General features: G+C 42.5%; 1 protein-coding gene across 4 annotated transcripts in view; it reads right to left on the bottom strand.

Annotated features, from left to right (window-relative positions):
• Window positions 1-26,752, bottom strand: part of MPPED1 (metallophosphoesterase domain containing 1) — a 62,575-nt gene that overhangs the window by 19,467 nt on the left and 16,356 nt on the right. For all 4 annotated transcript variants that reach the window (XM_074901722.1, XM_074901724.1, XM_074901725.1 and 1 more), the window contains 2 exons: window positions 23,644-23,825; window positions 9,409-9,634 (listed from right to left, as the gene is read on the bottom strand). In XM_074901722.1, the coding sequence (XP_074757823.1) occupies window positions 9,409-9,634; window positions 23,644-23,825 (408 nt within the window). The remainder of the gene's footprint in view (window positions 1-9,408; window positions 9,635-23,643; window positions 23,826-26,752) is intronic.

Here is a 26,752-nt window from a genome sequence, read left to right as displayed (position 1 = left end):
AAAGGAAGTGTTCCGATGTTAAACAGCTTCACAACAAGTGGCAAATTAGTTTTCTCCTTCAAATCTGGTCAGGGAAAAGAGGGAGAGCTCAGGTAACTGTGTGACAGCGGGTTCCTGTGAGGGTGGCTCCATTCACAGCTCCTCACGCAGAGCCCAGTGTAAAGTCACCGTCTACTTCTTGATGTAGTGACGCACGCGCTGTGTAAAAACCTGCCCAAACCGCACACAAGCAGCCGCCCCGAAAGCAGGGAGGCTGGTTCTCGCCAGGTGGAAACGTCTCCGGAGCTGGCGGAGCCGTGCCAGTTTACTCCAGCTGAGAATCAGCTCCCTGCAGATCCGCTCCCGACTCCTTCGCTATTTGTGTGTCTCCTGGAACATCGCCAAAGGGCTCATTGCAGTACCCAACTGTGTTTACATCTTTGAAACATCCTGGAATTGCTGCTGTCTGAGACTACAGCCCAGACTACAGATAGAGCTGGTAGTCCTTTTGTTCAAGAAAAAATGGGGGAAAGAAAAAAGCACCAAAACAACAACAACAAAAAAAGCACTTTAAACTTTAAAATCCGCTCTGTTTCATAAAATTAAACTTTCAAGCAAATGTGAAAAATAAAGAGAAAACTGCTGTGGGGGATTGCAATTTCACTCTCGTGGTTTATGAACTGCAGGAAAGTGAAGCCAATTCCCTGTAGTGAGATTACAGGTCTCCTCTTCTATAGGTCTTAAATTAAAAACCAGCTGAATCCAAAGTGAGCTAGTTTACTGGATCAGAAGATTCAATTATTTCTGCTAAGTAACTGAATGTGAACTACTTCCTTTTAATAATATACAACTAATAATTACTGCCCAAGAAAGGACTTTTTTCCACTGAGCTAATTAAACCAAAGCAATACATTTTTCGACTGCTCTCAAATTTAACTAAAGCTAGAAACATTGCAACAAAACAAATAAAGGCAAATCCACACTCAAAAGCAGAAGTATAAAGCCAGGCCGAGCGTTCAGATGTTACAGGAAACCAGATTTGCCCACAAATGTGCCGTGAAATCGGTGTCAGTCCTGGTCTATATTCAGCACGAGAGCACACGGGGGCTGAGCCACGTCCTGGGGGGAACCCCTCCATGCCCTGGCACACGCAGGTACAAGCAGCACACAAAGGTGGCTGACTTACTGCTCCTCCTCCTCTGTGACTATTCTAGGATTGAACTGCTCCAGGCTCCTCAGCCCTGGGCAATGCTGGGAGGAAATTTTACTTGAGAGAAAACATTTTCTGGAACGTTCGTTAACAAGAAAAGAAAAAAAAAAAAAAAAAAAAGAGAGAGAGATGCTAAACTACTGTGACTTTAAAAAAATCTGGTAGGAAATGGAAAAATTAAATTTCTCAGGAGCACACAGTAACTAGAATTTATCACACTGGTCTGACTCTGATGGGATTTATGGGCTACAACAGATGTAGCTCAGTTTACGTTTTCATTCGCTCACATACCTGTGGCAGAGTTTGATCAGTTAATAACAACCACGTCCCTTTAACATGCTATGGAAAATTCACCTGGAGTCTGAGAAATTTTTATTTTATTCCACACACCTTTTTTTTTTTTTTCCCAACAATGTTAATGATTCGTGCTAACTCATTTCAGTCACTTCATTTGTACTGCAGGGTTCATTAAAAAGACCTCTCCTGACTTCAGTACGGTTGCTCACACGAGCAGCAGCACCTGCACCTTCGTAGTGTCTACTGAGGGAGACTCACATTTCCTGTATTTACAAGTCATGTAAAAAAAACCACTTTCTGAGACATGTTTATCACACGAAATGCACCATTTGTAGCAAAGTGCCGTTGGTAAAAAAAAAAAAAAAGAAAGAAAGAAAGAAAGAAAAAAACGGCGAAAAAACCAATCCAGTGATCTGCTTCTGATGTTAAAACAGCCAGAATGCACTCCTAAGTCTCACTTTCCACCACTGAAAAACCTTTCACACTTCAGGAGTTCAGTATCTTACATTTCTCCCCACCACCTTCCCTGAGCAGCTGAATTTAATAGATCAAAAGCATTTTGCAGGAAAAACCATTCTTATGATCGTCCATATGCTGCAAACTAAACTACAGTGTATTGTGGTTTTAAGTGTTTTTAGAAGCAGCATTTCCCAAAATGGAAAATGGTTTCTGATAAGTATGGAAGAAGAAATAAAAATATCACTCCAGCATTCTATTAAAATACAATTAAACCTGTATCTGTGTGCCTCAGACTGTTAATTAATGTATTTTAACAGGATGATGAATTTTGCTTTCTCTCTTCTAAACCGGTTGCTATTTCTTACACATCTGTCACATCTTACCTACCACCTTTTACTGAATGCCTGACATAAAACATCTCCAGCTTTTCAACCACAGCAGCGCAGCCACATCAGGCAGGCTTAGATGCCAACCTTCTCCCCCAAATTTCTGAACTGCCTCAATTCCAAATAACAAGTGGAGCCTATTATTCCCACTCATGAGTCTCATTTTCTTCAAAAACCACGTCAGCCTACCTAAATCATTCACTTATATTTCCTGCCTCAAACTCAGCAATTGAAAAGCTCCCGATAAGTTCCCACCTTCAAAAATCAGGGAACATCCACCATCTTTACAACATACTTCTGAGCAGCCAAAGCCCCGCGCTCCGGAACACACCCACATCCTCCATACAGAACGGGAGCACTGACAAAGCCAGACATGAAAACAAGCCACCTGCCCCAAAATCTACTTCATCCGAGGTTTGCAAGAATTTTAGAGTGGTATTTCATTGCTTTAGCAAACAGTACAGAAGCAACTGCACTTTGGTTATTTGTATTTTTATGTTCTGACCAAGTGAGGGTGCAGAAAGAAGAGAACATAGAAGGATCAGTATTTTACTTAGAAAAACTTCTAGTATGGTTTCATCCAATAACACAGATTTTTGAGTCCCTATATATTTCAGTCATGTGCAAGGTCCTAAACAGTTTTTTTGCAGACCTGGAAGGAGGCATAAGGACTAAGAATCAGAGTGGTCATTCCGAGGCAGAAGTTGTTATTTTCTGTCATTTTTACAGGGAGTGAAACCTGCAGTATAACATCTTGCACTGCTGCTGCTGCTGCTGCTGCTCTATCTGGAAGCCACACACCCAGCTTGGGAGGTACATTATGTTAAATGAAGTCAATATTTTATTTTAATACAGTTTCATTTTAATTGATGTTCACCTCAACGACTGTAAAGATTTGTACAAGGTCTGGGAAAGTAAACATTAGATGATTCATCACTGGCAAAATGAAAGCGTGTCCCTCTCATGAAATGAATCTATAAATCTTTGCTACATTATTTTACTGATGGAAACTGAGTTCAGTGAGGAATGAAAGAGACTATTATAGCTGTTCTTGAAAAGATGGAGGAGGAAGGCACTGGAACGGAGACCTGGGGTACGGGTGGCCTGGAGCCTGTGAGGAACACTAAGTCTGCCTGATCTTCCCCTCTGCCTGCTCCCTGAAACTACCCCAGTTACAGCTGGGAGTCACTGGTCTGTCTGTCCAAAGCGCGCACACACACAAAGAGAGAACATCTGAGGAGAACAAAGTCACCTACTTTGTAATGAAAAAACAAACCAGCCAAGCAAACAGGCGGGAGTTCCTCTCCTGATCACGCTGGCCAACACAGCCTGAGCGAAGGCACTGGGCTGCGTACTGGGACAGCACCGAGTGCTGCCACGCACCAAGCAAAGGGCCACGGGGGAACACTGCCAGCCCTCCCATTGAAGTGGGATGGTGACTTGGGAACAAGCCTCCTGTCAAGGGCGCTTTGGGCTGGGCTGGTGGCAGACACTCCCAGGCTGATGCCTTGTACACAGCACTCGCACGGAACAAAACCACTCCCCACACACCCCCCTAACTTCCGTCACTCGGCTCCCATTATCTGAACAAACCGCTGTAGGAGAGCTGTCAGCCCACGAGTAAACATGCGGGGGCCAGATCTCATCACCGTCCCACTGGGGAGAAGCTACAAAACCCAGGAGTCCAGCCTGGGCGCCTGTCACTTCGGGAAAAACAGTCACAAATGTCTTTCTAGGCTGGTATTAATCTTTGCTCTCCCATTTTCCCTGACTGGGAAATGAAAGTTTCTGAAGTTCCAGATGGCCTATAACAAAAGAATGAAGAGGAAATGAGAATACATAGATGCTAGAAAAAAACCCCTGTAATTCTGCAAAAAGAAAAATGAGGTTCTGTTTCACAGGAATAGATCCCTCCAGATAATCAAAGCCAAGCAAAAATCTACTCTCTGGTTAATGAGTCTGGAGGCAATCTTATCCTAAAGGGCTTCTTTAAGCTATCCAGGCCAATATGTCATTTAGAATAATGAAATTGTCACATGTTTGGCAAGAAGGTTTTGATTGTCCCTTCCCTTCCCACACTGTGGAAAATGAAAAAAGCACTGACTGAGATAAAATGCTCTCCTGCCACCTCATATGCCTGTTTGAAAGCGGGAGGACCAAAGTCTCTCCTGCAGTTGTGTACAGCGGCATTATGAAATTCAGTGGCTAGGAAGAAGACTTTTCCTTCTCCCGTTTGCGTGTCAGGTAAAATGTGTACTCTTACCCCGTCCTTAATGCACAATGATGCACCTTTTAAGAGAAAATGCCATGGAGTTCCTGCCATTCTGCCCAAGATCAGAGCATACACACAGAACACCTCTTCTTCTGCAGATGCACCTCTCTTCTGTAAATCTGAAGCAGGGGTGCCATGTTAAGACATGAGGGGAACAGCCAGTATAACCTTTGCCAGACAAACAGTTTCTGATTATTGATCAGGAGTCAACTCATTAGTCTTCAGGTCTTATCATTATTTATTGCATGCAACAGGACAACAGAGAGACGAGTGAGTTACACGCTGAGCTGCAAAAAACTCATCGGAAAAACACAAGTAGTAGGGCAGAGTGCATCATGGAAACCTTGTGCAGCAGAGACGCAGGGGCAGCAACACTCAGGATCACACGTGCAAGTACAAACCTCAGAGAAGAGTTCTCACGGTGATACAAGAGTGTACGTGCACCTTTTAGGCATTTATTCCTACATGGCAATTCTGAATAATGACTGTAAAAGGAATAATACATAGTTGACTCATTCGGCAGGCACAGCACATCTTGTGCACTGAATGTTTTTTGTGCAAACACAGCGTGTAATTGCACAGTTAAAATCTTTAGCAGTGCAGAGGCACAAGTGGATTGTATAGCCTATCTTCATTCCAGCTGTAGCTAACACTGAAATTCTTACCTGCAAAATAATAACACATTGTGGGGGCAATTAATTATAATAGAAGGCTGAAAATCTGTATTGACTGAAAAAACTGGAACACTAATCATCTATTAAAATGGTTCCAAGAATGACTGTCATAGAGATAACACCCAGCCTGGTGACACAGAAAAGACCTCCTCCTTCAGACCCAAATTCAGATTTCCACTGTTGGCCTCCTGACCCTCAAACCCCCTGCCGGGACCATCTACTGCTTGTCGAGAGTTTGCTATGGAGAGCAAGGCTCCCTGTCCTAAGGACCTCGTTGATCCCTGCTCATCTCAGGTGTCTGCAATGGACCTCTGGAGACCTTTAGTCCAACCTCCCACTCCCGCTCACCACCACTAGACCTGGCCAGCCACGACTGTCTTGGGAACACCTAAGGATGGACTCTCTGCCACCCCTCTAGTGTTCCTGCTTGCTGTGTTACTTAGAATTATTTGGGTTATTCTCTCTGCCACTTTGACTTTTCCCCTAGCAGTCCAGAATAAATGAGGGTACTTCCCAACCAGAAAGTCTGCTTGCAGCTCTGTATGTTCTGGTTGTGTTCTGGGTTTTGGTGAGATGAAACTAGATTGCATCTTCCTGTACCTAGCTTTTTATGGGGAAAAAAAAAGGAAAAAAAAAAAGTGTCCAGGCTTTATATGGGAAAAACCCCCAATGGTTCCCAGCTGGAAGGAAGCAGGTTGCATTCTCACCGGTGCCCTGCTGCCCCAGGGCTGGCAGGCAGCTCTGCATGGCCCTGCCAAGAGCACCAACCCCCCAGGCCACACATGCCCACCCTTAAAATTCCAGATTGCTCTGGACACATTTCACATCTTTGTATTCCCAAGTTTCTCATGAAGCATCTAATGTTTTTATACTCCTCTCCCCCATCACCTGTACTGATAATCCACAGTCCAAGGTACCGGTGTTGCCAATACTAATTCCTAAATAGCAGGTTTTGTGCTTTGCAGCTCGCATCCAAAATGGCTGCTCCCTGCTTGATGATGATACTAGCCTAATTAACATTTAAGGCAGTTAAATTTTCGTTGGTGAGTAGAGGCTCAATCTGGCACTTGAAATCTTGCCCTTGGAGCCCAGGAGAGTTAAGAGTTCTGAGACAAAACAGTGCCCCTTTTCTTCTATGCAATTAAAAACAGCCACTGAGTTTTAGATAATAATAGAGGTCAAAATACCCAAGTGCTGTTGAAAGTGTTCAACCACACACAAATGGTACGTATTTGAAAGGCCTTAGAGACTGGCATGTTACCAAACCCATCAAACCCCCATGGTTTGCCCTGCAACTAGAACACCCTAAGCAGAAGTACAGTCTAATCGCCTACAGTCGGACACAAACCCACAGACTGCCCCAGGTAACACTCTGAGCTAACGCGGGACGGCATTCGCGCAGACCTTACTCCAGCATTCTCAAAGTGCTCTGCAGCTAGTGACTAACCTGTTTTATAAAGGAGGGCTATCTCCAGCTTGCACTTATCTTTACACAGGGGAAGACAGACAGGAGGTCAGGGCTGTACCCAGAAATGGAAGGGCAGGATCTGGGGCCCCAGTCTACCATTTCTACATAGCTCACCTCCTCCTCAGACAGAGCCATGTATGGACAACAAACAAACTAATTGGGAGTTCCCCGATTGAACAAATCCATTCCAAAAGCTAGATGCATATTTTCCAGGCTGGAAAGGAAAATTATTTTAGGATACTGAACAAGCAACTGCATGAAATTCAGCTTTGTTACTGAGTTCTGAGATCTTGAAGAACTCTGCATTCAGAAGTCTTGATTAGGCTCACAAGCATTTTCTGAAGGACTGGCTTCATGATGCAAGGGGAAAAAAAAGATTCACCATGGAAAGTTCTCCAAAGTTCTGTAGTTTTTTAGAGATTACATTACTATGATGTAGAAAGAAACAGATTGACTTCCCAGAGAGGCTATGACAAACCTCTCCTTTCAGGGTGAATGAAGTACAGAAACAAAAAGAAATGCTAAAGAACAGTAGTGATCAGTAGGCACAGACTTGTACTACAGCCTTCAATCTAGCAGGCAGCTAGTTTAACCCACACAAAATAGCTGCTTCTCTTTCTAAGTTTTCTGACTGGTGGGCTGGCTGATGCGACTTTGTTACTTCTGCATCTGCTGTTCTGATAGACTAATGAAGAGCAACTTATTCCTGCTATTATTGTCGGTGTTGCTGTTTCCACTGGACATGACACCCATCAGCATGGAAACTTTATTCAGCGTTGCATAATGACAAGCAAAAACCCAGTTTGGCTGGAAGACTTTCATCAAGACTCTCTCCCATATGGAGTAAGCAAAGATCTTCGAAGGACCTTACAACACTCATCTTCCTGGACCATAAGGGGGTGGGAGATGAGTTAGCAACACTGTGAAACATGCAGTGTGGAAGTTGAGATATAACCTGGAGATGCAGAGAAGATGGAAAGCAATCTTTTCTCATGCAGAATGGGTCATGCCAGAGAGCTTAGACAACTTGTGCAAAATGACAGGATTAGCGCACAAAGGGAATGCAGCAGATCTGATTTTACAGAAACATTATTTATGGGTTAGTGGGTGGACAAAAGTTTTCTCAACAGATTTTTACAGATCTAATCATACACAGAAAGTTCAAATGGTTTCCTTTAGCCTCCACTTTGTGCTACTTTATAGATAGTGTTTTGCTTTAATTTAATTTATCTAGACTTTAATGAGACTCTTGGAACTTTACTGCCTGGAAAATTATTACTGACACTGGAAATATGGTGCCTGGTTATGAATACTGCAATGAAGATATGAAGTTGCCAGACATATTGTAAACAGAGCATAATTACAGTATTTACAGTTGAACATCAAAATGGGAAGAGATGCCAAGTGGCATTTCTCAGAAGTTAATATTGGGACTGATACCATCTAATATCTTCCCTAATAATTTGGAAAATAAAGTAAATTGTACATTGATTGAATACAAAGTAGACACAAGAGGAAGATGAACTACAACACAGCAGGTGGGTAGGTTGAAAAAAACCCAGAAAGATCTGGAGATCTAAGAGCGAGAGAGAGAAGGGTGCATTTAAGAGGGAAGCAATTTAATGTAGACAAATGTAGAATAATAAGCTCAGAGAAAATTAACACCCATCTCAAGTAACCAAATGGGAAAATGCCAATTTTCATTAAAAAAAAAATCCAAGAGATTTCACAGTTTATTCACACTGAAAATTCACATTGGGGTATATGCATCAGGTTTGACAACTTGTTTGCTACATTCCAGCCTGATGTGATTTTAAAAGGAAGAATAACAGATTCCCTGAAAAACCTGCCTTAAAAAAAGTATTTTTACTTATTTTAAATGTATACCGAATGCTCAGAAAAGGCCCAGTTTACAGTCCTGTTAGCAGAAATAACATAGCAGCAATGTAACATAAGTAAGAGGCAGAGAAGCAGCACATACGAGGTCCAAGGTGGAGGTCAGGAACCCAAAGCCCCTCTGTCTCCAAGACTGTCAGGGACTTCTCAGTGTTCACTCTGTGCAGTAGAGCAAAACCCATCAAATAGTAAGTTGCCACTGATTTGCCGACTTCAGTTTAGAAGCTCAACTGTACCTTGAGGAAAGCTATTACTGTATAAAAGGAAGTACGATCCTGAGAGATATTTCAAAAAGAAAAACCCTAAACAAATACCGAAATCAGCTTGCTGAGTTAAGTGACTCCTGTATACACTAATCAACCTCAAACATCATCTGTAGGACAGAAGTTGTCAGAAGAACGTACCCTTGCAGTAAAATTAACCCGTAATCATATAAACTCACTAAGTACAGAAAACATCTTTTATGACACAAAAGGCTGGGCTTTTTTTTTACGACACAAGCATGGGCTGTGTTAGAGCACTGCTCCTGGCTGAGAGTTTAAAAAGCACACTACCTGTTTCCCACCGTTACTTGGTGAACAATACCCATAGTACAAGTACATTATTTTATCACAGGAATGATTCACAAGAAAATATTAAAACTTTACCATACTGAGTATTACTTTTCTTCCTAGCACAGCAATCCAAATACAGCTGATGCATATGAAATGGCTGATGTGATAGCAATCAACAGTATTTTTTTTATGTATGCTTAAAAACCTGCTTACCAAGGGGAGCCATATATTCTGAATCCCCTCACCGTCACTTCAGAGTCTTGAAGATAGATGCAGTTTGTTAGAAGAGACTGTACATTTTCATAGCTCTCTGGCTTCAGCTTAGAAACAGAGGGGAAATAGTAAAAGTCCTGCTTGATTAAGTCAGCCATGAATTCCTGGTCAAAGGTCAATTCATGATTTCCTGCTATCACAATCTTGTATTCATAGGGCAGGCTACCTAAAACAGTGAAAAACAAACAAATTACTTGTTTTATGGAAAATCTGATAAAAGAAAACAGACAAACTCACAAACTATTATCAGTTCCTATAATATGCTCACATACGTGAAACCATCAGGTGATTCCAGGTGAACAACATCACTGTCATTTTCAGGGCACGCTCAGCATTAATGTGTTGAAACTACTTTCAACTCATCAACCTTAAAAACCAGTCTGCAGACTTCTGCTCTGCTATTTACTTCTAGTTAATTGCCATTTGTGCTGCAAGGATCACTTACTGTGACTGCTGGTAGCCCTCGGACAGGAATGAGGGTTCAAAGCAGCTCGGCCGTAACGCCCCATGGACTCGCGTCGGCTCTCTTCTCCAGAGCCGTGCTCTCTAGCAGCTTGGGCTGAGGAGCTCTTACAGACCTGATCTTGGGTCAGCCAGAGGGGTCTGCTGCCCCCTTTGCCCTGACATTGCGATCAAGCCTTCAAGCAAGACAGGGACTGGGTTTAGCTGTCAAAACTCCACATCCCACAGAAAAGTCTCGCAGTTTGCCTCCATCCCGTGTTTTTTCCTGCTCCATTTGCTCAGTGACTTCCTCAGATCCATGGACTATAATTTAAAGTGACTCATGTTCAAGAATATTTTACAACCCGTATTTAGTGAAAAACCTTACAACCTCCTGCTGAAGGCAAGAATATATGTGCCCACACACGCGGGTTCCTCCCGAGAGCAGCACCGCAGCAGCAACTTTCCACCTGACTCCATGTTTGGTTATCAACTGGATTCTGCCCTTGCCAGAGAGCACCACCTCTCTTGAAAAGCTCAACAGAAACCTTCTAAGTACACCCGAGAGGAAACAAAGACAGAAACTGTAAAGCTGCATTCATTGGCTTTGCTTCTGCATTATTAATTTGCATCAGGATGAAGACAACACAGGAAATTGGGAGCAGAAAAATATTTTGCTGAAATAGAGACCCACCTTGCATTGGCAGCAGTCTTGTCATTTTTTATTTTAAAAATGTATTGTTGATAACGTAAAAACCTTTAGTGATGACCCCAAGACTAACTTAGAGGAAGGATATTTAGGGAATGTAGAACACCGGTCCGTATGCAGTGGCAAAAGTTGGCATGAGTAGGACTTAAGAATAAAATGCAACAGCTTGATTCAGGGTTACAGAAACAGAAGAGAGAGAACAGGGCTAGCCCAGAGGAGATGCCACAGGGCTGAGCTCATTATTTGCCAAATGAAAAGATCCGGGTAACTGAAGTGCAAGTTTTGGACACTTGTAACATCTGTATGATTGTAGAGGTTCCAGTCTGTGCTGCGGACCCAATACATATGAATAGAATATTTATTAACAGGAACTCTCCTCAGGTATTTATAATTACACATTGAATGCTGGAGATTCAATTACTGACCTGAAAGACTACTGGAGATGTAAATGTTGTCATCTTTGCTTCAGAAATGCTTCGACTTTTGCAGATGTGTACTCACTCTCCACAAGTTTTCTGTGTGTGTGCACACATACACACACAAATAAAAATGTCCCTTACGTGCTACGGTATGTATGGATGGGCATCTGTGGGCCCTAAAGCATTCTTGGGAAACGGGAAAATAAAGAAATCCTGTATACTGCAATACTGTTAACAATTCCATTTGTATTCTGTTTTGTAAATCTTTTCCAGCTCATCTGATCCATCCATCTAGCAGCCAAGAACCTGTGCGAGCTGGTTATAGTTGTTGCTTCCACTAATGTATTTATGTCATGTTGCTGTCTGTGGGTGTTACTTAGGCAAATTAGCAAATTACTCTAAATGTACAGTTACATTTATTATAGTGGCGGCCAGAAGCGCTGCTGTAGTTACAGGTCTGTCAGCTTTTCAATTAACAACTGTGTTTTTGATGAGTTTGCAGCTCAAGTTTTTTTTCTTTCATTCCATACCAGGCGGCAACTTGCTAAACCTACTTCCCTCTCTTTGTCTCCTCAAGCCCCCTTTACCCATTAAATCTTAATTTTTTTGTCTAACGGGTATTTTTTTGCTTCTTGCAGATTAACAATATTTTGTTTAAACTTTGTTCCTTGGAAGACTTCAGAACATGTTTCACTTTTTAGAGCAAGTGCTCTCGAAGACAAAGTCACCCCCAGGTACAAATCCTTGCAGCCTGCTCTGGCCCGGCCCGGCTGGCAGGACCCCTCCAGAGGGTCCCCAGCGGCGCGGGTGCAGGTCAGAGCTCAGGGAGCAGAGCACAGCCCTGCCCACCGCCCGGCCCCGCGGGCAGCACCCCCAGGGCCAGCGCTCGCCCTCCTCCGCACGCCACACGGAAGGGAAAACCCCTCTGCCCTGGAGCCCCGTCCTGCCAGCCCGGCCTCAGAGCGACCAACAGCACCTTACTGCAGCAAGGCCCCCGTCGGGGGTGTCAGCACGGTCCTGAGGAATGCTCAACGCTTCAACTGCCATTCACAGCACGAGGAGCCCCCAGACATTTGCAGCACCTGATCAGAACTGACCTGAAAACTACCTTGAAGTGGAAACACTTTTCCTACTTCTGACCTACAACTTCTTACTCTTCCTTTTTTATAGCTTCTTATTCCCTTATGTTCTTCCAACGCCAATACATGGTCTTTCATCCCTCAGCACAATTTGTAGCCTTGGCTCAGTCCTTGCCTATGACCAAGCCCTCCCCAAGGCCGCAGAGCTTAACAGCAGTTCTAGAGCTGTTTCTACATGTGTCCACAGCTTTACAACCACCACTCTTCCACCTATTATTTTGTGTGCCACCAGCTCTCCATGAGAGATAACTCAAACCCTTCCAGGCTGACCAGTTTACTCCCACACCTGCTAGTGGGTGCTAATGACAAGCTGGGCAGAAAAGACACCGGGGTATTCCCTGTCCCTCGTTAACCAAGCTGAGCTGAGAACGCTGAATTCCCACTCCTGCAGGATTTCACAGCTTCTAACAACAGCATTTTGCTAAGAAGGATTCCTACCAAAGACAGCAGCAGCTACAACGTACCCAGTGCAGGGGGTTCCTTTTGTCTTCCATTTACAAACTCCATGAAAACAAGACTTAGTAAAGGCACTGGCTAACATTTTCATTTGCTAAGCTGTTTTCCTTTTTTTTTTTTTCCCTAACTTCAACAAGGCTCAGCAGTGCTTGTGGCAAAGCCAGCCAGCTGCACCCTGGCCTGTATTAGTAACACTGAAATCAGCTGAACAAAGTGATCCTTCTCCCCTATCCAGCACTTGCGGGACCACGTCTGGAGCGTGGCCTCCAGTTCTGAGTTCCTCAGTGAAAGAGAAACTCCTGACGAACCAAAGCAAGTCCAGCACAGGGCTGCCAAGATGGCTGGGGAATGTGGCACAGGGGGAAAGGCTGAGACCAGAGTCTGTTCAGCCTGGAGACGACACAGGGAAGACCCCACAGATCTCAGGGTAAGGGCAAGGCAGGGCTAGGTTCTTCTCAGAGGCACATGCAGATACAAGAGGCAACAGACCCAAGTGTGAGCATGATATAAGGAAGGAGTTTTACCATAAGGATGGTCAAAAACTGGAACAGGTACCCACAGTAGCTGTGAAATCTCCACTCTTGGAGATACTAAAACCTCAACTGGACAAGGTTCCAAGCAGCCTGCTCGGAACGGGAGGCCGGACTCGGGGCCTCCAGAGCCCCTCCATGCTGTGTGATTCCAGGTCTCTCTTAAGTCTACACTGGAAAACAAACAAGAATTTTAAAGAGCCTGCAATGCTGAAAGAAATTAAAAACTCATTTCGTGTTGTGATTCTAATGGAACAAATCTATGGCAGACAAGCAGTTTAACAGGACTAGAGAGTATGTTCCATTAACTTTGGTGTAAGTTTCTCGTACTATCCATTTAGCAGATGAGTAGGACTAAATACCCAACTGATAGCCAATTAACATTTGATGCTAGCATATGGTTTTGCTGGTGGGCAGGTAGCAAACTTGGTACTAATACAGAAGCTCTACGTATACAAAGATATTAAAGAAAATTTATGGCTGTCACAGGAATTCTGCACAACATATCCAGGACAAAAAATTCATTTCCCAGTAAAATTAAGGCAGCAAGCATGTAAGAAATAAATCTGCCCTTCAGGAGTGCCAAGAAACACATGCAAGAACATATGCTGTGGGAGTCAAAGATGTATTTTCAAACCAAAAAGAACGAAAAGTTATGAATCTGGGGGGAAGTTGCATTTTCTTCCTGATCTCTTGCTTTGACTAGCCAAAACAAGAGAAGTGTTTCTGCTCAAAGACCAGGGATCCCACTGTTCTTGGCACCTGAGAAGCTTCTGCTAAAACAGCCCTCTAACCTGGAGACAAACTACAACTAGAATGGTTTGGAAAAATTTTACCTGAACAGTTTTCTGTATTAAAATTATTAAAATACCACTTGGATGGAATGGGATATATTTGGAAATTCATGTAGTGATTCTGACATTACCAAGGAAACAAAATGAAGCAAAATGCCAGTTTAAAATATTTTGGGGTGAATAAAAATTTAATTTCTAAGCAAAATTTCACATTTTTTTTCTAAAATAAGGTTTTTTTTACCCCTCCCATACTGTCTAACTTGCAGGAAAATAAAATTACTTTCCTTCAGAACCAACCTCTAGCCACTTCATCCTATCTGGATTTGGAATCAACAGAAACATTTACACATCAAAATGCTGTCAGAAACACACTGGCTCCAGTTCAGTCCTGGGCTTCAGGGCTTTCTCTTTCAGGTCACATCCAATTTTTGCCTTCTGCCAGTTTGGAGTGGGGCTCCAAGCCACCATCCGCTCTTTCAGCCTCCATCCTAACATGGGAAGAGAGATCTTTCCCTTCCTTTTCCTTCTCTGCTATGTCGTTCCTGCCTCATTTTTCCCCTCTCCTTTGCTTTTTTTAATCTCCCCCTGTATGCAGAAAAATGGTGGAGACACATTATCTTGCACTTAATTGAGCAGGTTTAGCAAAGGGAATCTTTTTCTTACAGAATCAAACCTTGTAGAACTACTACTATGCTTTAGACTTCTGTAGGCTTGTCCCTCAATACCCCTCTGAAAATGCCCAACAGATTCAAAAGTCATTTATTTATTATATTCAGCAGAGGAGTAAAGGCCTCAAAGATAATTATGTTCCCTTTGAGCTTCCTGAGAGTAAGTGTCTAAGCCCAGCCTGAAGGAGAGCCTTCAGAGGAATGAGACCCCTTAGGTCTCCTCCATGAGACCCCGAAAAACCCACAGAAGGTCTACGAGACAAAATCCAAGAAGTCAGGCAGCAGTGATTCTGCTCCCAGAACAACTCACCACACAAAAAATTCTGCCCTAAATCTCCTCAATCAATGTAATTTATTATTCCCCGAGATTATTTTACTATCAAAAAGCCTGGGACGTCATATTTATCTTATATACAGCCAGATGGTATTATCATCTTACCAACTTCTTAGCTACATGCAGGGAGTTTTTGTCAGTTATGGCAAGCCCTCCTCAGAAAGCTTCTTAGCCTTTGTTTGCTTAGTGTAAGAATCTGATAGCACTTCTGGTAATATAACGTGTATAAGAACATACATCTTTCGTTTAGCTAGTAACTTCTTTGTTTCTTCCTTTCATTACTGGAGATTACTAATTAAGAAAATCAACTGAACTTGTAATTTTTTGCATGTTTATGTACCAATTACAAAATTATTACAGCAATTCTTAACTTCTAAACTACAGTAGGTCCTTTTTATGGCGAACATAATTTTTACAAAATAACTTGAAATGCTGGGGAACCATTACTTGAACTGCAAACTGCATCATGCAGAGCAGGGAACAGGCTGCCTTTGTTTGCTATTTCTCTGCATCCGAGTTTGTTCACAGTAGAATTCTGTGTGCTTAAAGGTTCATCCCCTTCTATCCGAAAGTTTTCTCCCTAAATTAGATCGATGCTGCAAATAATTCAAAAGCAAACGCATGATGTTTATACTCCAGGCTCCTCTTGTAGTAAGAGGTTTGGCATCTTTATCAACCAGTGACCTCCTCTGCAGCTCACAATTGTTATCACCCTGCAACTTCACCAAGATAAATGCAAACTTGTACAAGCAGATGTGCTTTGCTTCTCTTCTGGTATTGTACTGAGCAGAATTTTTAGTATTCATTAAAAGCAGTGACAATCATATAAGTGCCCACTTAATGCTTTTTCCCTCTCATTTCAACCTTTCAGAACACAGCAGTGAGTGATATAGTAAAAAGACTGCATAACTGTCTCAGATTGCTTTTTACCATCTCTTTGACAGTTCTGTGTTTAAACAGTGGGGCTGATGTCTGGGAAATTCACATTAACATACTTTTTGTATGGTGTGTAATCTGGAATAACATTGTAAATGAACACTCCCTCCTAAATCATCTGTAACCTGCTAGCTCTAGACATTCTTGCATTGTAAAAGGCAGTAATTATATCAAACACTAAATCAGCAAACACATACAATACTGCTCACACTTGCAAAACAGGATTTCTTAAAATATATAGATAAAGGCAAATCAAACTAAAAAAAATCTGATAATCATCCAACTTAGGCTCTTTGATATACTGTGTTTTATACACACCCACACACAGGTATAATAATTGGCAAAAATTACTTCTACAGGAAAAGTGGCTTCCTTTTACCCTGGTTTATTTAATTACCCTATAATTATGCAGAACCAACCCGAGGCATGCTGCAGACTAGGCCCTTAGAGTAGCTGAGCGAAGCCCAAAGATGATGCAGATCTGTGCCTCCTGTCCACTAGTGTCAGTAACAGAGGCCTGGAAAACTGTACGGCTGCAAGGTTTGCCCGGGCTGAACCCTCCCTTCGTCCGTCCCTCAGCCTGGGGCAATCGATGGTTTGGGAACCCCCAGCTATGTGAGCCACAGGGTCTATTTTCAGAGATAATTTTTCTTTTTTACTTCCTGGAATAGTTATAGTCTTAAATAATGTACCTTTCTGAGGAGATAAATTTCTGCAAGAGCTTTTCTGCCCTTTAGAATATTCTAATTTTGGTTTGCAACATGTATCTGGGGACAATGAAAGCAAAGGAGATAGAGAACTGTGCTAAAAAGTAGCAATTAAAAATACTGTAGACTTCCTACATGGATCTCTCTGCAGGCTGATACAGATTCCTACCCAGATCTTCAGGTCCCACAAAGGTGGTTTCAGTGTCCCCCCGCTGTCATCTTCTGGAAGAGAAGACGAGGAGGAGCCGTGTGTCGTGTCACCACAGGAGCGGCACGGCACTCATCACCACGTTCCACGTTGGTGTGTAAGGGCTGTGCAATAGGTGCTCCAAGTGCTGCACTGAGAATAACTAACCCTCCAACACATGCATGTGGTAGGTGGATCAAGCATCATCTTCACAATTTTACACGGGGGAACAACAAAGAGGCTGTCAAATCTGAAGAGGACTAACCAGAATTTGGTTGCCTGTCTTCCTCAGGCTCTTTCAGATGTCTCTGCCAGAGGCAATGACACTTCACAGAATCGTGTCCCAGATCTCCCAGCTCCCTGGCTGCTCTCCCCACTTCTGGGCCACAGTGCCTCCCTAAAGCCACATTTCCGTGCTACTCTGGAAGAAGACTGGGTATTCTCACTCGCACGCTTATTTTGGGGGGCTGGGATCTCAAGATCTGTGAAAATCACAGGATGCTTCTAGGTGAGTCAACCCAGGGACTCAGAATCTTGGGGTCTGGCTACTTTGCACTCCATCGGTGGGAAGAGGCCACCTGGGTATCGGTACAAAGTGCAAGAATCCCCCCAGAGCCTATGTGTGTTTGGAAGGAACAACCCTTTAGCACCTACCACTGCCAGAGCCTCTACAGCTTCTCACCGCCAGCACAGGAGGCGTCCCCGGAAAACAGCTGGTCGGGGTCCCGGTCCCGGTGGAGGGACATTCCCCAGAGCCCCGCGGGCGCTGTCACGCTCACAAGCCTTCAGGACACACCAGCTCCCCGGCGCTGGGGGACACTGGGAGGGCGTGCTGCACTTCCCTGGGCTGCACTGCCGGAGCCTCAGATGTACAGACGGATCTGAGCCATCACACATTTCAGAAATGCAATATAAACCAACACTTTTTTTAGTATGCCCAGTCTTTTAAAAATGACATCTGTTCTAAATCCCTACACAGCTCAGTGTTTTTCACTGCATTTCCAAAGCCATTCTTTTGTAAATAGATAATTAGTGCTTAAATACTTCTTTCAAGGGGTTTCTACATTAACATAAAAATAGTGTAATTACCGATGGTCAAAATGGCATGACTACAATTTATAAATTCTAATTTCTTTTTCTGCTCTGAAGCTGATTTTCTTTCTTCTTCAACACAATTTTAATCTGTTTTAAATGTATTATTGAACCTAAAAATATAAAATACCTGTTAAGAGAGGAAAAAAAATAACTGCCATCGTTTTTGCAAGATTGAACAGTAAAGCAAAAGTAAAGCTAAGCCTACTGTTTCAGGCTTTTCTGAAGATCTTTTCTATCAAGAACTTAAAAGCAGGGATGATGTTTGACCAAAATTAGCTGATTTTGTTCTACAGTCTAATACTAGAAACAGGTGATTCTAGTAGTGATAGTTACTATAGCTGGGAATGAATCTTCTGAAATACTTTTTAGTCTGAAATAATAATGTTATCTTTTGAGCTGAATCTGCCCAGGCCAATTTCTGAAGTGCATGTCAAATAATTCAATCCATTTTTTGTATGTGTGTATGACATGCACGTAAGATTAACATTTTCAGGAAAATGCTCTGAAGAGCTAATTATTGTTTTCCACTACAATGCAAAGCAACCTTCTGGTTTTTTTATTTCAACTTTAGCTTGAACTTGAATTCCAACTAGGAAGACTGTCTTTGACATTGGAAAATCTGAAGCAACCACACTGAAACAACGGGCATTATAAAATGTGTTAGCTTAAGTAACCTTTCCAATCCATGCACAGAAGATAACTCTCAAGACAGAATATGGAAGTATGGGTTGCAGCTTCTATCAGAAATCAGCTATTTAGTTAAATTTCCAGGAAAGTAACCCACAAGCTGAAGTGACAGTGGGTCCTGGAGCATACACAACTTGGAAATGATACTACAGACTTGAGCAAAGGGAATTACAAGAGCAAGTGAGCCAAGCAGGAAATTTCCAGTGCCAACAATATAGGAGATAAAAAATAGAGATGGTTTTGGAGTTATTACTTGATGAATGCTCTAAAGCAGGACACGGGTCTTTGTCCTACACATTTGATTTATATGCAGGCAGGGAACACATAACAAAACCAAAAAGAATTTAAAAGCTGAGGACAAGGATAGCTACAGTACATAGTAAGCCTGATATATCTTATGATATAATCTACCTTATCCAGCCTCGATTACCCGGAATCATCGCATAGTTTGGGTTGGAAGGGACCTTCAGAGGCTCGTCTAGTCTGACCCCCCTGCCAGGGGCAGGGACATTTTTTACAAGACCAGGTTGCTCAAAGCCCCACCCAACCTGACTCTGAACATTTCAGTGATGGGACAACCACAACCTCTCTGGGCAACCTGCTCCAGTGTCTCGCCACCCTCACTGTAAATAATTATTTCCTTATACCCAACCTAGATCTACCCTCTTTCGGTTTAAAACTGCTCTCCCGTGACCTGTCACTACAGGCCCAGTAAAAAGTCTTCATCTTTCTTACCAGTCACCTGTACACACTGCAAGGCCACGGGAAGGTCTCCCCAGAGCCTGCTCTTCTCCAGGCTCCACACCCCAAGGCTCCCAGCCTCTCCTCACAGCAGAGGGGTTCCAGCCCTCTGACTGCCTCTGTGGCCTCCCCCGGACCCGCTCCAACAGGCCCACGTATCCAGAAACAATTCCCCTGAATTATTTTCAGCTCTTTCAAGTGATGTCATTAAAATCTCCTGGATGTACTGGAAAATTAGCATATGTTCAAAGCTGTCATACCATGCATCCTTGCAATGGCATTAGAAAGTTTCACTGGCCTCACGGCTTTCCAGAATACGTACTTTGTACTTTGTTTTTCCCGATTCTCCAAAACTGGATTTTCAAATTTGGAAGAAAAATACAGTCAGAGAAGAAACTAGGTAAAAAACCAAAAAGATGAAACATAAGAACAGGAGAAAGGCCAATTCAGGAAAAGAATAGAAGGAAATGGACAGTGTGGCACCACTGGCAAGCTTTGGAAACTGAGTATCCATCCCATTCTTTTTCTAAGGTACTCTGAATAAGGGTAGCAAAATAGAAATGTGACTTGCAAAAGAACATTATGATACTGCATGACTGGGCAATAAGAGGACAGATGAAACTGAATATAAATTTATGCAGAATAATTCAAGTACTGAAGAAAAATATACCCACTATAGATACACACTGATGGGTTCTGAACTAGACATTACCATTCAGGAAAGAGTTCATAGTTGTAATGAATGATTTTATGAAAATGCCATCTCATTGTTCAGTCACAGTCAGAAATGAAAACAGAATAATCCACAATACTAGAAAGGAAACAAGAACAAACTAGGAAATTTGATTATGCCAGGGGATAAACCTGTGGTGTACTCAGATCATGTGTGGTTCTGGTCCCACCATTTTTGAAAGGATAGAGAACAATGAGGTACAAAGAGTGACACAAATGATCAAAGGCATTTAAGGACTTCTAAACAGTCTCCAGCCTGAAAAATATCTAAAGGGCAGATATGGGAAGAGCCTATAAATTCTCAAGCAGAATGAAGAATGAAACTCTTCACTTGCCTCTTCCAGTATTAGGAAACACCGAATGGAACTAGTAGGTGACAGGTTCACAATAAGCAAAGTTCTTCACAAAATCCACATCACACGGTGGAACTCTTGATGCGAGATTGTGCCAGCACTCAAAATTTGTATAGAGGCAATTACAAAACTGGAGAGAAGAAAAATCTATATATTAAATACAAAGTAATGCTGTGGCTCAAGAAGTCCTTGGACTGCCTACTAGAGAAAGCTGAGAAAATATGCACGCCCAGTTATTACCAGCATTTTGTCTCCTCCATGGAGTTAGGCATCAACCTCGCCCTAGTAAAACCTCAAATCCCTCCCTGGGAAGGGGGGAGGGGGCTTTGAGAAAAAGAAAACTGGAAGAAAACAACTAATTACTAAAACGAACGACATTAAATGAAATGGAGGGCTGTAGGGGTCAAAGGATAAGAAGTCTAAAACTGGGTGCCTAAGGGGCAGACAAAGCAGAGCATCTTGGCTGCCAGCCACAGGCAAAGACAACGCTGGGCAAGAGAGACTTATTATCAGAGCTGGTACAGGCCTTCCTGTGTACCCACATACAGTTAGCCTAAAAAAGAGAGAACATATTTTAGGGTATGACTCAGCAAGCCAACGTGCCTCTATTAGCACAACACTTGAGCATGTGCTCAATATAACCATAAGGTCCATGGAAGTTAATGATGTTAATGTAAAATACACTCTGCATCAGACAGGCACAGATATTTTATGTAGAGCAGAAAGATAAAGTCTGAACTTGCTGAAGGGCCTCTGAAAAGATGAAATAGGCTGACAGGTCGGAGCGACACAGACCCCAGAGGGCACGGGGAGCTGGAAGGGGGAACCAGCACGGCACCAAAGACACCGCCCGCGGGAGTCACGGTCAAGAGAGGGGCAGCAAACAAACAGTCTGGTGTTCACTCCAAGTCACAAACAAAGCTGTAGTCTGATGATGGCAGGGGAGAGAGACTGGACACAGAACAGAGTAACGAAGCGGCAACGCGAGCCCTGTGCCCCGGGACGCAGGGCCAGGCAGGGAGGTTCTGCCCAGCAGGTAAGAGCGGCGGTGGAGGTCGAAGTCCGTGCCAGAGCCTGTCAATTACTCTCTCAAGAAACCAGTGAAATGTTAAGCTGAGGAAGAAGCAGAACTTTGGGTAATCTGTGGGAGTTGCAAAATCATGGCAGGTACCAGAAGCAGCTGTCTAGAAAAACCCAAACTGGGAAGCTGGTCCCCTTCACAACACAACAGGCAGCCAGCAACAACCTGAAATTTCTTCTCTTCAAAGAACCATCCTACCACTTCCTATAGATTTTGCAAACACTCAAGATACTCAAGAGTTGATAAATTGTTCATTTAAACAAAAAAAAAACCTTTCCAAAAAAAGCTAAAAGTTCCATTTTGAAATCTGATTGTAACTCAAAAAGAAGATTACCATTTCAAACTGGAACAAAACTTCAAATGCCAGCTGAATGAAACCCAGGTAGCAATGCCATATTGTTTTTCTATTTGATTTTCCAGAATGCATTAAAAAGTTAAGTTGGATTTTCCTTTTTTTCAAATTGCCAATAAACTTAAAAAAAAAATTTAAAAATCTTTAACTTGATAAATTTGCGTATCTCAAAGATGCTCTTACAAAAATGTAGCTTAAACCACCAAGATCATCTTTTCCCAAACCACACGCTACCATGAAATTGGAAACATGCCTGAGAAGTCAGAAAATTAAGCCTTCGTTTGGAATAAAAATAATGAAGAGACCATCACAGAAATGCCTTGGGAGACCTCCCTACCATACTGAGAGGATTTCAGCTTAAGGACTCCTTCAGAACACGGTGCAGCTGTGAGAGGGAGGCAGATGGAGAACTAGGGAGACCAAAACTGTGCAGCAAGTGATGTGTGTAGCCCCCTCCTTGCTCGCTAGCAACATCCCAAAGCACTTCTCTTCCCACACCAGCGGATAAATAAAATGGGTATTATTTAGAGGGGATGACCATATGGTTTGTATAATCTTCACAGGCTATTTCCAGTGTATTATTATCATGCATGGTAGAACTACAAAACAGGATGAAAATTTGCTTCCTTTTTCAGACCCAACCTGTGCCATTTGGGTCCAGAGAGGTGAGGGCATTCTAACAGGGGGTTATTTCCACAAGCTGTCCCTACCTTAATACTCACAGAACAATGTCACTGTTCCATGGGGGGCATATTATTGCGTTCCCAAGCACAAATAAATATTTCTCATCCTTGCTCATAATTATTTGCTAGTAAATATTTGTTTAAATTGTAAAGTCCTGGCTTTTTTTTTTTTTTATATTCCGTCTCAGCCTACATGCATCTGCCTGCTTTGTGCCTTCCTAGCGTGGAATGCTGCAATATGTAGCAAAAAAGACAGGAAAAATGCAAAAATGTCAACTACAGGAAAGAAAATCAACCTAAAAACTGAAATCCATTACCCTTAAGCTGTGTCCTTCCTCTCTCCAACTCCTTCATTTCCTCTCAGCTTTTTTTTGGGATAATGAAGTATCAGAATCCAGAATCCATTTTTATTCTAAATTAAGGTACCCGCACTGCTGCAGGAACAATACGGATCGGGGTTTTTGTCTGGATACAGTGTACGCTTTCCAATTTTCACTGTCATTTTTTTTTTTGCATATACAAAACATTGCAGAAGCACATGTAAATCACCACTCTCTTGCCCAGTGGAACAGAATTTCAGTTACCAATGCCAACAGTTGCCTACAGAAGGCATCTACATCTGGTCTGCTACATCCAAGACAGCAACCACAGGCACACGGTTTGCTTTGTTTGGAATTCATCACTGTGGTGCAGCTGAGCCTCAGATTAAAAAAAACTATGAGCCTCCAGGGTTAAACAGACAAATGTTTTCAGTCACAACAACTTTTTTTTTGTGAGGAAGCAAAGCCATAACAATGTATGTAAGGGGGTTTATGTAAATCATTAAAGGCCTACTGACTTAAATTGTTGCTAACACCAAGAAGTTGCTTAATGTACACTTGAGAGTGTGAAGGCAGAACAGATGAATAGTCTCACAAATCTTATTTGCTCAGTTGGAAAAATGCAAAAATATTTGTTAAAAAAAAAAAAAGAAAAAAAAAATCTGATTCCTGCTCACTGCCATTCAAATTTAAAAGTCAAATTAATATTCATCATTTCTGAGTGCATGATGGTTTTTACTGGGAGGCAGAAGGGGCAGATACAATCAGTAAACAAATTTACTTTCAAATCCACACAGAATTCAATACCTACCTAGCCACTCGTTGAATTTTTTTACTTCACTAGGAAGTCCCAGCTCAGTAAAATCACCAGCATGTATTAACACATCTCCATATGGCATTTGGATGGGATCAGTTCTTGAGTGAGTATCAGAAATACAGACAAATCGTGTATATCCTGGAGGTTTGGGAGCATCATGGGGCACCGGATCAACCCTGTAGGAAATGCACCATAACAAGGTTATAAAGTACTTGTGTACTTCTTAGTGTCTACTTTGCAATTCTAATACTATTTTTTTTACCTTTACAAAAGATTACAGACTTCTGGATCTGTCTGATGGAAGGGATTTATTAAAACAAACCTAACACTAATGGGAGGTGTAAAAATTCTTGATGTTCACATCACAACATTTTCAGTATTTGTTGGGTAGATGGATTAATTTAAAGAGATTAAGGAAAAGAGACTGAACTATGGCAGTAACTCTGAAACAAATACTTACAAATAAATCAAAGGCATTGCCAGTTTCAAAGGAGTAGTACTATCCCGTTTCATTGTCTAAATATGATTACACAGTACACAGGGAGAAGATCTATTTTAGATACGCAAATACATTTAAATGCTTTTTTTTCTAATTATAATTTTTTTTCTGCAAGTTATATAATGCCCGCAAATTTAATTAACACATTTTGGAGATACGTTTCAGTGTGCTAATGCAAAGATAAGAACTCTCCTGACAACAGCTGTAAACGTACGTTCAAGCCGGACTATTGTCAGGACAAACGTGGCAACTTTCTGGGCTTAATGAGACTAAATGCAATCAGATGCTGTGAGGGGTGAGGCTGTATTGTTCAGAGCCCAATCGCAGTATTCGAAACTGAAGAAAAGCTCTGACCCAGTTTGATGAGACTTATTTATGATTTAGAAGAGGAAAGCCGAGAACACATCTCTGCTATATGAGGAATACTTATTTTCAACTTGGTCTTTTTACCCTCAATCCATATTTTGTTACAATTACATAGAAGCAAATATATTTATATGCAGCTACAGCCCATCTACTATTCCAGTTAGGGAATTCTGGTGGAATAAAATCAAAAAGCCACAGATTCAAGAGTTATGTTTATGTCACTAGAAACCAGAGAGATATACAGAATTGTTATGAATTACTTTACTTTTAAAACATTTATTTTGAAAGGACAAATAAAATTAGCTTTGTTCACTGCTGCAGTATGTAATACATATTCCTATCCCTTGCTGGTTGTGCTTCAATTCAGGAGCTTACTTTTACATAATCAACTCAGACACAAAGTCAGAGATCTTTGCTGTTAATACTACCACCCCTGTTTACTGGGTAAATTTTCAAAAGGCATTTTATTGCTTGAAAGATGTAAGATAATAATCTTTAATCACACCACCTTTAAGTCAAAGAATTCTATGAAATTTATAGGTGGGTAAACTGAGGTGGTTTTGACAACTGTGCAAGATCAGTGAGAGTGAGAAATAAACCTAACACATTCAAATCTTCTTAAATATAGGAAAAGTTCTTAGCATTTTCCACACTATAACTACAAAACTAGAGTATGAACAAATTATTTTGTACCTGTCTTTCCTGTAGCTTTCTAGGAAGGAGAGATGTTGGGTTTTTACAGCAGTAGTAGAGAAACGGCCTTTTAGTACAAGTACCTTGTGGTGGTCTGCCTGAAGTTCCCGTTTTTGAGCAGAAAGGAACCACGTGCGAGGTAAGGGGTAACACCGGCCGGGACCAAACCATGCCCAAAGCGAGCACCCCCTGGAAGCGTGAAACCGGGCTGCCCCGGAGCGCAGGCCCCGGGGCTGGAGGGGCCGAGACGGGGGCACTGAGGACGGGGGGTCGCAGCCCCCCGAGCGCAGCGGCCTGGCGGCCAGGGCGCCGTGGGAGCGCCTCGGTTTTGGAGGAGACCCCCACGGGGTGCACACGGGGGGTTCGCTCAGCGAGGCACGGGGTGCCTGAGGGGCAATGCCCTCGGTTCATGGGGCTCCCCGCAAAATGAACCGGGACGGGCGGGTAAGAACGACAAGGAGCTGACCCTGGTCGTCACTGCAGCCGCTCCAGCTCAAAAGATTAAGCATCAGTTCAGTAAACAAATTTCTGATTGCTGCTTTCCTGGCCCAGCTCTTCCCAAAGCGAGTCACAGGTCACTAGTCAACCCGCTTTAAATCATGTGTTCTACCCTGGCACGACAGCAGGACATGGACTGCTCTAAAGTACCACTTCTGGCTCCTCATGGTGGGGCAGCCTTAAGCAGGTGCTTCTTCCCCTTCAGAAACCTTCCGAAGCTCAGCACAGCAGCGAGCTGGGTGTCGGGAAGCAGCATGCGTTTCACATGTTGCTCCTCTGAAGCTGAATGGAAGAAACAACAGACTTACCATGGCAACCCATGCAGCACATAATATGCTTTTTCTTATAGTTTGGATGGGGACGGGGAAGATGTGGACAGCATTCTCCTGGTTGCTGAGGTATGTGTAACTTTGAAATCCTGTGCAACGGGCCAGAGAATTTTCATGGGGAAAAAGGAATCAATATTAAAAAAAAAAAACCTCCACAAATAAATGAGATGCAGATTTTTCACACTGAAGTGATATGCACACACTGAGGCCGTATATAGGTAAAAACATATGTCAGGTTTCACAAATGCATCAAAGTTGTATTACTGGAAATAATTTCTGAAGGCTCAATCCCCATATTCTTGTGTAACACATTCCCACAGCAGCTGTCACACCAACACCCAATGCACTGCTTGCAGCGTGAGCAGAGGAATAAAGATCTGCTGATTATTTTTGTGCAAATGCTTTTGTTTTTCTTTAAACCAGTATGAAAACTTGCAGATAAATTGAAAAGCAAGGTTAAAAAACATCTCAGAGCAAACCAGAGGTTAGCTGATGCACTAGATTTCAGTGGTTTCACAAAGGAGCAAGACAGGAACTTTCCAGAAATGGCTGATGGACTTGGAAACACTGGCAGAATTTCCCACCCTTCTTGTCAGTGGCAACCCAACCATATCACAAGCACAGGGATGCCAGACTAAGACGGGGCTAGGAAAGGGCTGTCAGCATGTTACGGGTGCTAAAAAGTGAAGCAAGAAACATAAAACTGCCCAGAGGACCA

This window comes from Athene noctua, chromosome 3 (genome assembly GCF_965140245.1).
Source record: "Athene noctua chromosome 3, bAthNoc1.hap1.1, whole genome shotgun sequence".
Lineage (NCBI taxonomy): Eukaryota > Metazoa > Chordata > Aves > Strigiformes > Strigidae > Athene > Athene noctua.
Note: the sequence above shows the minus strand (reverse complement) of the source record. Positions and strands in the feature narration are given on the sequence as shown.